The following is a 16,064-nucleotide window of genomic DNA, read 5'->3' on the forward strand; positions in this document are numbered from 1 at the left end:
AGAAGCTCTCAGTTTAGCTCTGTTGAAAAGGCAGTTGAAAAGCCCACTGCAAGTGGAAAATAAGACACTCCCCCCCCCCCCCTTCTTTTGCATATGAAAAGACCCTTTACACAAAGAGGAGCAAGCTGGAGTAGGTATCTGACCGTATTCTCCTAAAACTTTGGGGCTTGGTTAGGAGTCCGAAAATCAGAGCAATGTTATTTAAAAATAAGCAAAACTATACATTTTTTAAAAAAACCCAACAACTTTATGGCCTATATAAATAGATTATCTACAAAACATTTATGCAAAGAAAACATTTGTGTATAATGTCCCTTTAAATCAGATTGGTTGCTATATTTACCCTCCTGACTTCCTCTTCCTTCGTGTAGCGCAGACAAAAATGAAACACACGGAAGTCTTTGCAGTAGATGATTAGTCTCTCTGGATTTTTTTTCACTTGTCCAGATGTGAGAAGTTTCTTTTTATCATCATACACTAAAAAAAAAAAAAAAAAAAAAACTCGTCATACTTCAGTAATAACAGAAACATCGCAGAAATCATCACAAATAATCAATGATCTTGAAATAAAGGATTATGCAAAAACTAAATGTATGCTTACATGATAAATTTCTTTCTTTCCGGATATGCAGAGTCCACTACGTCATTCAATTACTAGTGGGAATATCACTCCTGACCAGCAGGAGGAGGCAAAGAACACCACAGAAAAGCTGTTAAGTGTCACTACCCTTCCCATAATCCCCAGTCATTCGACCGAAGGGAAATGGAAAAAGGAATAACACAAAGGTATAGAGGTGCCTGAGGGTTAGTCAAAAATAACTTTTAATAAAGGGTGGGGTCGTGGACTCTCCATATCCGGAAAGAAAGACATTTATCAGGTAAGCATACATTTTGTTTTCTTTCCTAAGATATGGAGAGTCCACAGTGTCATTCAATTACTAGTGGGAACCAATACCCAAGCTAGAGGACACGGAATGAATAGGGAGGGAACAAGAAAGGTAGACCTAAACAGAAGGCAGCACCGCTTGAAGAACCTTTCTCCCAAAAGAAGCCTCAGCCGAGGCAAAAGTATCAAATTTGGAAAAAGTATGCAGAGAGGACCAAGTTGCAGCCTTGCAAATCTGTTCCACAGAAGCTTCTTTTTTGAAAGTCCAAGAAGAGGAGATAGCCCTAGTGGAAAGAGCCGTAATTCTCTCAGGAGGCTGCTGACCAGCAATCTCAAGCAAAATGAATTCTACTTCTCAACCAGAGGGAAAGCAGTAGCCTTCTGACACTTACACTTTCTTTAAAAAAAAAATGGCAGAAGACTGGTGAAAATCCTTAGTCGCCTGCAGACAGAATTTAAGAGCACACACACAACATCCAAATTGTGCAACAGATGTTCCTTATGAGGAGGAGGATTGGGACAGAGAGAAGGAACAACAAATTCCTGATTCTAACCAAAACCACCTTAGGGAGAAACCCAAATTTAGTACGAAGAACTGCCTTATACGCATGAAAGATAAGGTAAGGCAAATCACACTGCAAAGCCGAGAGTTCTAAAACTCTCCAAGCAGAAGAGATAGCAATAAGAAACAAAACCTTCCAAGATAACAACTTAATATATATGGAATAAATTAGCTCAAACAGAGTCTGCTGCAAAACTTTAAGAACAAGATTAAAGCTCCAAGGAGGAGCAACAGGTTTAAACAAAGGCCCGATTCCGACCAGGGCCTGACAAAAAGATTGAACATCTGGCACATCTGCCAGATGCTTATGTAACAATAGATAAAGCAGACATCTGACCTTTCAGAGAACTGACTGGGTGACAACCCTTTCTCCAGACCTTCCTGGAGAAAGGACACATTTCTAGGAATCCTGACCCTACTCCAAGAGTAGCCCTTTGATTCACACCAATAAAAACAGAATTTATGTTTACCTGATAAATTACTTTCTCCAACGGTGTGTCCGGTCCACGGCGTCATCCTTACTTGTGGGATATTCTCTTCCCCAACAGGAAATGGCAAAGAGCCCAGCAAAGCTGGTCACATGATCCCTCCTAGGCTCCGCCTTCCCCAGTCATTCGACCGACGTAAAGGAGGAATATTTGCATAGGAGAAACCATATGATACCGTGGTGACTGTAGTTAAAGAAAATAAATTATCAGACCTGATTAAAAAACCAGGGCGGGCCGTGGACCGGACACACCGTTGGAGAAAGTAATTTATCAGGTAAACATAAATTCTGTTTTCTCCAACATAGGTGTGTCCGGTCCACGGCGTCATCCTTACTTGTGGGAACAAATACCAAAGCTTTAGGACACGGATGAAGGGAGGGAGCAAATCAGGTCACCTAGATGGAAGGCACCACGGCTTGCAAAACCTTTCTCCCAAAAATAGCCTCAGAAGAAGCAAAAGTATCAAACTTGTAAAATTTAGTAAAAGTGTGCAGTGAAGACCAAGTCGCTGCCTTACATATCTGATCAACAGAAGCCTCGTTCTTGAAGGCCCATGTGGAAGCCACAGCCCTAGTGGAATGAGCTGTGATTCTTTCAGGAGGCTGCCGTCCGGCAGTCTCATAAGCCAATCTGATGATGCTTTTAATCCAAAAAGAGAGAGAGGTAGAAGTTGCTTTTTGACCTCTCCTTTTACCAGAATAAACAACAAACAAGGAAGATGTTTGTCTAAAATCCTTTGTAGCATCTAAATAGAATTTTAGAGCACGAACAACATCCAAATTGTGCAACAAACGTTCCTTCTTTGAAACTGGATTCGGACACAAAGAAGGCACGACTATCTCCTGGTTAATGTTTTTGTTAGAAACAACTTTCGGAAGAAAACCAGGTTTAGTACGTAAAACCACCTTATCTGCATGGAACACCAGATAAGGAGGAGAACACTGCAGAGCAGATAATTCTGAAACTCTTCTAGCAGAAGAAATTGCAACCAAAAACAAAACTTTCCAAGATAATAACTTAATATCAACGGAATGTAAGGGTTCAAACGGAACCCCCTGAAGAACTGAAAGAACTAAATTGAGACTCCAAGGAGGAGTCAAAGGTTTGTAAACAGGCTTGATTCTAACCAGAGCCTGAACAAAGGCTTGAACATCTGGCACAGCTGCCAGCTTTTTGTGAAGTAACACAGACAAGGCAGAAATCTGTCCCTTCAAGGAACTTGCAGATAATCCTTTCTCCAAACCTTCTTGAAGAAAGGATAGAATCTTAGGAATTTTTACCTTGTCCCAAGGGAATCCTTTAGATTCACACCAACAGATACATTTTTTCCATATTTTGTGGTAAATTTTTCTAGTTACAGGCTTTCTGGCCTGAACAAGAGTATCAATGACAGAATCTGAGAACCTTCGCTTTGATAAGATCAAGCGTTCAATCTCCAAGCAGTCAGTTGGAGTGAGACCAGATTCGGATGTTCGAACGGACCTTGAACAAGAAGGTCTCGTCTCAAAGGTAGCTTCCATGGTGGAGCCGATGACATATTCACCAGGTCTGCATACCAAGTCCTGCGTGGCCACGCAGGAGCTATCAAGATCACCGATGCCCTCTCCTGATTGATCCTGGCTACCAGCCTGGGGATGAGAGGAAACGGCGGGAATACATAAGCTAGTTTGAAGGTCCAAGGTGCTACTAGTGCATCTACTAGAGTCGCCTTGGGATCCCTGGATCTGGACCCGTAGCAAGGAACCTTGAAGTTCTGACGAGAGGCCATCAGATCCATGTCTGGAATGCCCCACAATTGAGTAATTTGGGCAAAGATTTCCGGATGGAGTTCCCACTCCCCCGGATGAAATGTCTGACGACTCAGAAAATCCGCTTCCCAATTTTCCACTCCTGGGATGTGGATTGCAGACAAGTGGCAGGAGTGAGTCTCCGCCCATTGAATGATTTTGGTCACTTCTTGCATCGCCAGGGAACTCCTTGTTCCCCCCTGATGGTTGATGTACGCAACAGTCGTCATGTTGTCTGATTGAAACCGTATGAACTTGGCCTTTGCTAGCTGAGGCCAAGCCTTGAGAGCATTGAATATCGCTCTCAGTTCCAGAATATTTATCGGGAGAAGAGATTCTTCCCGAGACCAAAGACCCTGAGCTTTCAGGGGTCCCCAGACCGCGCCCCAGCCCACCAGACTGGCATCGGTCGTGACAATGACCCACTCTGGTCTGCGGAAGCTCATCCCCTGTGACAGGTTGTCCAGGGACAGCCACCAACGGAGTGAATCTCTGGTCCTCTGATCTACTTGTATCGTCGGAGACAAGTCTGTATAGTCCCCATTCCACTGACTGAGCATGCACAGTTGTAATGGTCTTAGATGAATTTGCGCAAAAGGAACTATGTCCATTGCCGCTACCATCAAACCTATTACTTCCATGCACTGCGCTATGGAAGGAAGAGGAACAGAATGAAGTATTTGACAAGAGTTTAGAAGTTTTGATTTTCTGGCCTCTGTCAGAAAAATCCTCATTTCTAAGGAGTCTATTATTGTTCCCAAGAAGGGAACCCTTGTTGACGGAGATAGAGAACTTTTTTCTACGTTCACTTTCCACCCATGAGATCTGAGAAAGGCCAGGACAATGTCCGTGTGAGCCTTTGCTTGAGGAAGGGACGACGCTTGAATCAGAATGTCGTCCAAGTAAGGTACTACTGCAATGCCCCTTGGTCTTAGCACCGCTAGAAGGGACCCTAGTACCTTTGTGAAAATCCTTGGAGCAGTGGCTAATCCGAACGGAAGTGCCACAAACTGGTAATGCTTGTCCAGGAATGCGAACCTTAGGAACCGATGATGTTCCTTGTGGATAGGAATATGTAGATACGCATCCTTTAAATCCACCGTGGTCATGAATTGACCTTCCTGGATGGAAGGAAGAATTGTTCGAATGGTTTCCATTTTGAACGATGGAACCTTGAGAAACTTGTTTAGGATCTTGAGATCTAAGATTGGTCTGAATGTTCCCTCTTTTTTGGGAACTACGAACAGATTGGAGTAGAACCCCATCCCTTGTTCTCCTAAAGGAACAGGATGAATCACTCCCATTTTTAACAGGTCTTCTACACAATGTAAGAATGCCTGTCTTTTTATGTGGTCTGAAGACAATTGAGACCTGTGGAACCTCCCCCTTGGGGGAAGCCCCTTGAATTCCAGAAGATAACCTTGGGAGACTATTTCTAGTGCCCAAGGATCCAGAACATCTCTTGCCCAAGCCTGAGCGAAGAGAGAGAGTCTGCCCCCCACCAGATCCGGTCCCGGATCGGGGGCCAACATCTCATGCTGTCTTGGTAGCAGTGGCAGGTTTCTTGGCTTGCTTTCCTTTGTTCCAGCCTTGCATTGGTCTCCAGGCTGGCTTGGCTTGAGAAGTATTACCCTCTTGCTTAGAGGACGTAGCACTTGGGGCTGGTCCGTTTCTGCGAAAGGGACGAAAATTAGGTTTATTTTTGGCCTTGAAAGACCTATCCTGAGGAAGGGCGTGGCCCTTGCCCCCAGTGATATCAGAGATAATCTCTTTCAAGTCAGGGCCAAACAGCGTTTTCCCCTTGAAAGGAATGTTAAGCAATTTGTTCTTGGAAGACGCATCCGCTGACCAAGATTTTAACCAAAGCGCTCTGCGCGCCACAATAGCAAAACCAGCATTTTTCGCCGCTAACCTAGCCAATTGCAAAGTGGCGTCTAGGGTGAAAGAATTAGCCAATTTGAGAGCATGAATTCTGTCCATAATCTCCTCATAAGAAGAAGAATTATTATTGAGCGCCTTTTCTAGCTCATCGAACCAGAAACACGCTGCTGTAGTGACAGGAACAATGCATGAAATTGGTTGTAGAAGGTAACCTTGCTGAACAAACATCTTTTTAAGCAAACCTTCTAATTTTTTATCCATAGGATCTTTGAAAGCACAACTATCTTCTATGGGTATAGTGGTGCGTTTGTTTAGAGTAGAAACCGCCCCCTCGACCTTGGGGACTGTCTGCCATAAGTCCTTTCTGGGGTCGACCATAGGAAACAATTTTTTAAATTTAAATGTAATCACATCAGGTTCAGCTTGTTGAGAAATTTTCCCTGAATCTGAAATTTCTCCCTCAGACAAAACCTCCCTGGCCCCCTCAGACTGGTGTAGGGGCCCTTCAGAACCAATATCATCAGCGTCCTCATGCTCTTCAGTATTTTCTAAAACAGAGCAGTCGCGCTTTCGCTGATAAGTGGGCATTTTGGCTAAAATGTTTTTGATAGAATTATCCATTACAGCCGTTAATTGTTGCATAGTAAGGAGTATTGGCACGCTAGATGTACTAGGGGCCTCCTGTGTGGGCAAGACTGGTGTAGACGAAGGAGGGGATGATGCAGTACCATGCTTACTCCCCTCACTTGAGGAATCATCTTGGGCATCATTTTCTCTAAATTTTGTGTCACATAAATCACATCTATTTAAATGAGAAGGAACCTTGGCTTCCCCACATTCAGAACACAGTCTATCTGGTAGTTCAGACATGTTAAACAGGCAAAAACTTGATAACAAAGTACAAAAAACGTTTTAAAATAAACCGTTACTGTCACTTTAAATTTTAAACTGAACACACTTTATTACTGCAATTGCGAAAAAGTATGAAGGAATTATTCAAAATTCACCAAAATTTCACCACAGTGTCTTAAAGCCTTAAAAGTATTGCACACCAAATTTGGAAACTTTAACCCTTAAAATAACGGAACCGGAGCCGTTTTTATATTTAACCCCTTTACAGTCCCTGGTATCTGCTTTGCTGAGACCCAACCAAGCCCAAAGGGGAATACGATACCAAATGACGCCTTCAGAAAGTCTTTTCTATGTATCAGAGCTCCTCACACATGCATCTGCATGTCATGCTTCTCAAAAACAAGTGCGCAATAGAGGCGCGAAAATGAGACTCTGCCTATGATTAGGGAAAGCCCCTAGAGAATAAGGTGTCCAATACAGTGCCTGCCGGTTATTTTACATAATTCCCAAGATTAAAATAATTCCTCAAGGCTATGGAGTATAAAATATGTTTATATATAAATCGATTTAGCCCAGAAAATGTCTACAGTCTTAAAAAGCCCTTGTGAAGCCCTTTTTTTCTTTCTGTAATAAAAATGGCTTACCGGATCCCATAGGGAAAATGACAGCTTCCAGCATTACATCGTCTTGTTAGAATGTGTCATACCTCAAGCAGCAAAAGTCTGCTCACTGTTCCCCCAACTGAAGTTAATTCCTCTCAACAGTCCTGTGTGGAAACAGCCATCGATTTTAGTAACGGTTGCTAAACTCATTTTCCTCTTACAAACAGAAATCTTCATCTCTTTTCTGTTTCAGAGTAAATAGTACATACCAGCACTATTTTAAAATAACAAACTCTTGATTGAATAATAAAAACTACAGTTAAACACTAAAAACTCTAAGCCATCTCCGTGGAGATGTTGCCTGTACAACGGCAAAGAGAATGACTGGGGAAGGCGGAGCCTAGGAGGGATCATGTGACCAGCTTTGCTGGGCTCTTTGCCATTTCCTGTTGGGGAAGAGAATATCCCACAAGTAAGGATGACGCCGTGGACCGGACACACCTATGTTGGAGAAAGGTATTTATGCCATACCTTATGGTAAATCTTACAAGTTACAGGCTTGCCTGCAGCATGGTCCCAATGACCGACTCAGAAAACCCAAACTTAGCCCGAACTAAGTGTTTAATCTCCAAGCAGTCAGCTTCAGAGTAACGAGATTTGGATGGAGGAGAGGACCCTGAACTAGAAGGTCCTTCCTCCAAGGTGGAAGAGATGACATCTTCACTAGGTCTCCAAACCAGATCCTGCGAGGCCATGCAGGAGCTATTAGAATTACCAACGCTCTCTTCTGCTTGATACGAGCAATGACTCGTGGATGGTTCGGAAATGGAGAAAATAGGTATGATAGACTGAAATTCCAAGGAACCGCCAGAGCATCTATCAAAGCGGCCTGTGGATCTCTTGATCTTGAACTGTACATTGAAATCTTGGTGTTCTGCCAAGACGCAATTAAATCCAACTCTGGCAACCCCCCATTTGAGGGTTAACCTGGAGAACACCTCCGGATGGCGAGCCCACTCGCCGGGATCAAATGTCTGTCTGCTCAGAAAATCCACCTCCCAGTTGTCCACTTCTCGAATTTGGATAGCAGATACACAATATTTGTGAGCTTCCGCCTACTGAATAATCCGAGCCACCTCCTTCATGGAAAAGAAACTCTGAGTTCCTCCCTGGTGGTTGATGTAACCCACTAAGGTGATGTCTGATTGGAACCTGATAAACCGGGCTAAAGACAACTGAGGCCAAGCCATCAGAGCATTGTAAATCGCTCTCAAATCCAATATGTTTATGGGGAGATCAGACTCCTCCTGTGTCCATAGACCCCTGGTTTTTAACGAGTTCCAGACTGCTCCGCAGCCAAGCAGGCTGGCGCCCGTGGTCACAATCACCCAGGAAGGTCTCCGGAAGCATGCGCCCTGAGACAGATGCTCCTGAGAAAGCCACCATGGAAAAGAGTCTCTTGTTGACTGATCTAGATCTATCCTCATCCCATTGTCTGAGCATGCAAAACTGCAGAGCTCTCAAATGGAAACGCACAAAGGGAATGATGTCCATGGAAGCGACCATCAGACCAATTACCTCCATACATTGAACTACTAATGGCTGAACAGAAGACTGAAGAGAGAGGCAAGAGAAGAGAATTTAGGGTTTTCTGAGCTCAGTCAGAAAATTTTTCATAGATAGGGAATCTATTATAGTCTTATATCCCATCAATAACAGCTCATGGACTCTTGCCACCTATATGAAAGAAAATTGCAAAATACTTTTATGATTTAATTTGTCCACTTTTCACAGAATCTATATCTGAAAATTTTTAGTTTGATTGAATCCACTGAGTTGCTATAAATTAAATGGGCAGTGCCCTGTTGAAACCTAGGTTTATTTCCACCTAAGAAGGAGACAACTTTCTAGTTTACTCCTATTATCAAATTTTCTTTCTTCGTTTGGTATCTTTTAGTGAAAAGCATGGATGTAAGCTCAGGAGTATGTACGTGTGCCTTGGGCACTATATGGCAGCAGTTTTGCAAGAAAGTTATCCATTTGCAAGAGCACTAGATGGCAGTACTATTTCCTGTCATGTAGTGCTCCAGATGCCTACCTATTTCAAAGAATACCACAGGAATGAAGTAAATTTAGTAACAGAAGAAGTAAATTGGAAATAATTTAAAAAAAGATATGCTCTGTTTAAGTCAATAAATAAGATTTTGGGATTTTATATCTCTAACTTTCTCTTCTGCTGAGGACGATTAAGGACAGATATAAAATAAAAGAGAGCATGCAAACAAGGCTGTGTGGAAACCCTGTTACTTTGACAATCCTATATTCCACACAGATAGCGAAGAGGAAAACCTAGGTTCAGACATTGCAGCACCCATTCATTTGTAGAATCTAAAACTTTACTTAAATATCTACAATATTTAAACAACTAATATATTTTATAAAATATATATCTACATATTCTCAGGCTAATCTATGCGTTAAAAAGGGACATTTTATTCAAAATTATACTTTCATTATTCAGAAATAGCACACAATTTTAAAACTTTCCAATTCACTTCCATTAGCTAAAAGTGTGCAATCTTTTTATATGCACATTTTATTAGGCACAAGCACCTACTGAGCATGTTCAAGATTCACATAATATGCGTATATGCATTTTGTGATTGGTTTATGGCTCTAACATGATGCAATAGGAGTGAAAAAAAACTACATTTAAAATTTGTTAGAAAGAAATCTACTACTCATTTGAAATTCAAACTAAGTGTTTTTGCATTGTCTATTTATTATGCATTTACCGATTATGCAAATCTACTATGTTTAGTGGTCCTGTTTAAACACACCATTACGTCTAAGATTTATTTACAGTTTAATATCCCTTTAATGGGAAAGACAGAAGAGCCAGATTAAAAGCTGATAAAAAAAAATAAGGAAATAATGCAGACAGTGCTGTCTTAAACGGCTATTTTAAGTAGTGTGTTTGTAGAGTCTGATGGGTTCCAGACATATTGCAGCAAGTGAAAGTTGTGACACTGATGGTATTTATAAGAGGAAAACATTTAAAGAGCGAAAGGGCAAAAAAACAAAACACACGTTTGTGGGGAAATGTATTTAAAGATACAAAAAAACACTAAAGCAGCAATTAAATATTTATACTGAAAAAAGGTTAAATCTGTTTTAATTAAAAGCTGTGGGAAATATATGTTGCATTGTATAGTATTCATTCTCATTGCTTGTTATGTTCAGTCCCCATAGCTGCAATGACTGAAAGGGACAAATATCTACAAGTCTAACAAGAAAAAAAAGTGTTTTTATCCAGCACAAGATCATCAGTTTGTTTCATTTCTTAAAGGGATATTACACAGAGCTCATTTGGTAAAAACAAAGATGTTAACCCCTTAATGACCACAGCACTTATCCATTTTCTGTCCATTTGGCACCAAGGCTATTTTTACATTTCTGCAGTGTTTGTGTTTAGCTGTAATTTTCCTCTTACTCATTTACTGTACCCACACATATACCGTTTTTCTCGCCATTAAATGGACTTTCAAAAGATACCATTATTTTCATCATATCTTATATTTTATAATTTTTTATAGTAAATTATGAGGAAAAAATTGAAAAAAACACACTTTTTCTAACTTTGACCCGCAAAATCTGTTACACATCTACAACCACCAAAAAAACATATGCTAAATAGTTTCTAAATTTTGTCCTGAGTTTAGAAATACCCAATGTTTACATGTTCTTTGCTTTTTTTGCAAGTTATAGGGCCATAAATACAAGTAGCACTTTGCTATTTCCAAACCACTATTTTTCAAAATTAGCGCTAGTTACATTGGAACACTGATATCTTCCAGGAATCCCTAAATATACATCGACATGTATATATTTTTTTTTTTTAGAAGACATCCCAAAGTATTGATCTAGGCCCATTTTGGTATATTTCATGCCACCATTTCACCGCCAAATGCGATCAATTAAAAAAAATTGTTCACTTTTTCACAATTTTTTTCACAAACTTTAGGTTTCTCACTGAAATTATTTACAAACAAGTTATGCAATTATAGCATAAATGGTTGTAAATGCTACTCTGGGATCCCCTTTGTTCCGAAATAGCAGACATATATGACTTTGGCATTGCTTTTTGGTAATTAGAAGGCCGCTAAATGCTGCTGCGCATCACACGTGTATTATGGCTAGCAGTTAAGGGGTTAATTAGGTAGTTTGTAGGGAGCTTGCAGGGTTAATTTTAGCTTTAGTGTAGAGATCAGCCTCCCACCTGACACATCAGACCCCCTGATCCCTCCCAAACAGCTCCCCCCCCACCCCACAATTGTCCCGCCATCTTAAGTACTGGCAGAAAGTCTGCCAGTACTAAAATAAAAGTTGTTTTTTTTAAAAAGAATTTTTTTAGCATATTTACATATGCTACTGTGTAGGATCCCCCCTTAGCCCCCAACCTCCCTGATCCCCCCCCCCCAAAAAAAAACAGCTCTCTAACCCTCCCCCTCTGCCTTATTGGGGGCCATCTTGGGTACTGGAGCTCTCTGCCAGTACCCAGTGTGCAAAAAAAAAAAAGTGTTTATTTTTTGTGTGCTTTTTCTGTAATGTAGCTCCCTCCACAGACCAACCCCCAACTGATGTATTTTTATACAATTATATCCCCCACTTTTAATATATATTTTTCTGTAGTGTAGCGGTTCCCACCCGCTCTCTCCCCATGCACGATCCCATTCCCGCCCTCCCGTGCGCCCCCCCCGGCCATCCCCGTCCACGATCCCGCCCCCCTCCACATCATCAGGGCCATCGATGGCCGTCACCCGCCTCCCACCCACCAACGGATATAGCCGCCGATGTCCGGTGCAGAGAGGGCCACAGAGTGGCTCTCTCTGCACCGGATGGCTAAAAAAGGTTATTGCAGGATGCCTCGATATCAAGGCATCAATGCAATAACCGGAAAGCAGCTGGAAGCGAGCAGGATCCCTTCCAGCTGCTTTCCAGACCGAGGACGTGCAGGGTACGTCCTTGGTCGTTAAGGGGTTAAAGGGACACTTTTTTTTCTTACTGATTCAGATAGAGCATGAAATTATAAGCAACTTTCCATTTTACTCCTATTATCAAATTCTCTTCATTCTCTTGGTATCTTTATTTGAAATGCAAGAATGTAAAGTTTAGATGCCGGCCCATTTTGGTGAACAACTTCGGTTGTTCTTGCTGATTGGTGGATAAATTCATCCACCAATAAAAAAGTGCTATCCAGAGCTCTGAACCAAAAAAGCTTACATGCATTCTTTTTCAAATAAAGATAGCAAGAGAACGAAGTAAAATTGATAATAGGAGTAAATTAGAAATTTGTCTAAAACTGCATGCTCTATCTGAATCAGAAGAAAAAAATTGGGTTCAGTGTCCCTTTAAATCAAAGTAAACCTAAAAAGAAACATATTGTGTATAAAATAGGAAACAACTTACTTGTTTTCTTGCATAATGAACACTTAGAAATTGTTAATATAGACTCTGCCCCCGTGTGATATATATAAAATAACAAAATGTATATTTACCTGATAAATTTATTTCTTCAAGATGTGGTGAGTCCACGGGTTCATCTTAATTACTGTTGGGAATACCACTCCTCGCCAGCAGGAGAAGACAAAGAGCACCACAGTAAAATTATCACTTCCCTACCCATAACCCCCCGGCATTCGACCAAAAGTAAATGGAGAAAGGAAAGTGACAAGGTGCGGAGGTGACTGAGGTTTAGTCAAAAACCTAAAACAATTACCCAAAAAACTAAGAAATAAATTTATCAGGTAAGCATAAATTTTGTTTTCTTCTAAAGATGTGGTGAGTCGACGAGTTCATCTTAATTACGGTTGGGAACCAATACCCAAAAATACATAGATGAATAGGGAGGGATAAAAAAACAGCATGCCTAAACAGAAGGCACAACCACTTGGAGAAACTTTCTCCCAAAAGCTGCCTCAGCCAAGTCAAAAGTATCAAATCTGTAAAATTTAAAAGAAGTATGTAAAGACGACCAAGTTGCAGCTTTGCAAATCTGCTCCATAGAAGCTTCATTTATGAAAGCCAAAGAAGAGGCTATGGCTCTGGTGGAATGAGCCTTAATCCTCTCTGGAGGTTGTTTCCCAGAGGACTCATAAGCCATGCAGATCACACTCCTCAACCAAAGAGCTAGAGTATAGGCAGACGCCCTCTGACCTCTATACTTCCCAGAAAAATGAACAAATAAAGCGGAAGACTTCCAAAAGTCTTAGTCGCTTCCAAGTAAAAAACTTAAGAGCGCAAACCACATCCAAATTATGCAGCAAGCGCTCCTTGTCTGGAGAAGGTTTCGGACACAGGGAAGGAACAACAATTTCCTGATTAATTTTCATAGTAGATACAATCTTGGGAAGGAATCCCAACTTAGTACGAAGAACAGCCTTATCAGGATGAAAAAAAACATAATTTATGTAAGAACTTACCTGATAAATTCATTTCTTTCATATTAGCAAGAGCCAAGAGCTAGTGACGTATGGGATATACATTCCTACCAGGAGGGGCAAAGTTTCCCAAACCTCAAAATGCCTATAAATACACCCCTCACCACACCCACAAATCAGTTTAACGAATAACCAAGAAGTGGGGTGATAAGAAAAAAGTGCAAAAGCATAAAAATAAGGAATTGGAATAATTGTGCTTTATACAAAAAAATCATAACCACCACAAAAAAAGGGTGGGCCTCATGGACTCTTGCTAATATGAAAGTAATGAATTTATCAGGTAAGTTCTTACATAAATTATGTTTTCTTTCATGTAATTAGCAAGAGTCCATGAGCTAGTGACGTATGGGATAATAAATACCCAAGATGTGGAACTTCCACGCAAGAGTCACTAGAGAGGGAGGGATAAAATAAAGACAGCCAATTCCTGCTGAAAAAATAATCCACACCCCAAAATAAAGTTTTAATCTTATAATGAAAAAAACTGAAATTATAAGCAGAAGAATCAAACTGAAACAGCTGCCTGAAGTACTTTTCTACCAAAAACTGCTTCAGAAGAAGAAAACACATCAAAATGGTAGAATTTAGTAAAAGTATGCAAAGACCACCAAGTTGCTGCTTTGCAAATCTGATCAACCGAAGCTTCATTCCTAAACGCCCAGGAAGTAGAAACTGACCTAGTAGAATGAGCTGTAATCCTTTGAGGCGGAGTTTTACCCGACTCGACATAAGCATGATGAATCAAAGATTTTAACCAAGACGCCAAAGAAAAGGCAGAGGCCTTCTGACCTTTCCTGGAACCGGAAAAGATAACAAATAGACTAGAAGTCTTTCGGAAATCTTTAGTAGCTTCAACATAATATTTCAAAGCTCTAACTACATCCAAAGAATGTAACGATCTTTCCTTAGAATTCTTAGGATTAGGACACAATGAAGGAACCACAATTTCTCTACTAATGTTGTTAGAATTCACAACTTTAGGTAAAAATTTAAATGAAGTCCGCAACACCGCCTTATCCTGATGAAAAATCAGAAAAGGAGATTCACAAGAAAGAGCAGATAACTCAGAAACTCTTCTAGCAGAAGAGATGGCCAAAAGGAACAACACTTTCCAAGAAAGTAATTTAATATCCAGAGAATGCATAGGTTCAAAAGGAGGAGCTTGTAAAGCTCCCAGAACCAAATTCAAACTCCAAGGAGGAGAGATTGACTTAATGACAGGTTTTATACGAACCAAAGCCTGTACAAAACAATGAATATCAGGAAGATTAGCAATCTTTCTGTGAAACAGCACAGAAAGAGCAGAAATTTGTCCTTTCAAAGAACTTGCAGACAAACCTTTATCCAGACCATCCTGAAGAAATTGTAAAATTCTAGGAATTCTAAAAGAATGCCAGGAAAATTGATGAGAAGAGCACCAAGAAATGTAAGTCTTCCAGACTCGATAATATATCTTCCTAGACACAGATTTACGAGCCTGTAACATAGTATTAATTACGGAGTCAGAGAAACCTCTATGACTGAGAATCAAGCGTACAATCTCCATACCTTCAAATTTAATGATTTGAGATCCTGATGGAAAAAAGGACCTTGAGATAGAAGGTCTGGTCTTAACGGAAGAGTCCAAGGTTGGCAAGTAGCCATCCGAACAAGTTGCGCATACCAAAACCTGTGAGGCCATGCTGGAGCCACCAGCAGAACAAACGAACGCTCTTTTAGAATCTTGGAGATCACTCTTGGAAGAAGAACTAGAGGCGGAAAGATATAGGCAGGATGATACTTCCAAGGAAGTGACAATGCATCCACTGCCTCCGCCTGAGGATCCCTGGATCTGGACAAATACCTGGGAAGTTTCTTGTTTAGATGAGAGGCCATCAGATCTATTTCTGGAAGACCCCAGATTTGAATAATCTGAAGAAATACCTCTGGGTGAAGAGACCATTCGCCCGGATGTAACGTCTGGCGACTGAGATAATCCGCTTCCCAATTGTCTATACCTGGGATGTGAACCACAGAAATTAGACAGGAGCTGGATTCCGTCCATACAAGTATCCGAGATACTTCTTTCATAGCCAGAGGACTGTGAGTCCCCCCTTGATGATTGACATATGCCACGGTTGTGACATTGTCCGTCTGAAAACAAATGAACGATTCTCTCTTCAGAAGAGGCCACGACTGAAGAGCTCTGAAAATCGCACGGAGTTCCAAAATGTTGATTGGTAATCTCGCCTCCTGAGATTCCCAAACCCCCTGCGCTGTCAGAGACCCCCATACAGCTCCCCAACCTGTCAGACTCGCATCTGTTGAGATCACAGTCCAGGTTGGAAGAACAAAAGAAGCCCCTTGAACTAAACGATGGTGATCTGTCCACCACGTCAGAGAGTGTCGTACAATCGGATTTAAAGATATTAACTGTGATATCTTTGTATAATCCCTGCACCACTGGTTTAGCATACAAAGCTGAAGAGGTCGCATGTGAAAACGAGCAAAGGGGATCGCGTCCGAT

The 16,064-nt window shown here is 41.1% G+C and overlaps 1 protein-coding gene across 1 annotated transcript in view; it reads right to left on the reverse strand.

The window, feature by feature from the left end:
* Nucleotides 1-16,064, reverse strand: part of MTMR12 (myotubularin related protein 12) — a 451,425-nt gene that overhangs the window by 231,711 nt on the left and 203,650 nt on the right. Inside the window, exon 8 of the mRNA XM_053699664.1 lies at nucleotides 344-477. Within this exon, the coding sequence (XP_053555639.1) occupies nucleotides 344-477 (134 nt within the window). The remainder of the gene's footprint in view (nucleotides 1-343; nucleotides 478-16,064) is intronic.

Source organism: Bombina bombina, chromosome 2 (genome assembly GCF_027579735.1).
Source record: "Bombina bombina isolate aBomBom1 chromosome 2, aBomBom1.pri, whole genome shotgun sequence".
In the NCBI taxonomy this organism is placed as follows: domain Eukaryota; kingdom Metazoa; phylum Chordata; class Amphibia; order Anura; family Bombinatoridae; genus Bombina; species Bombina bombina.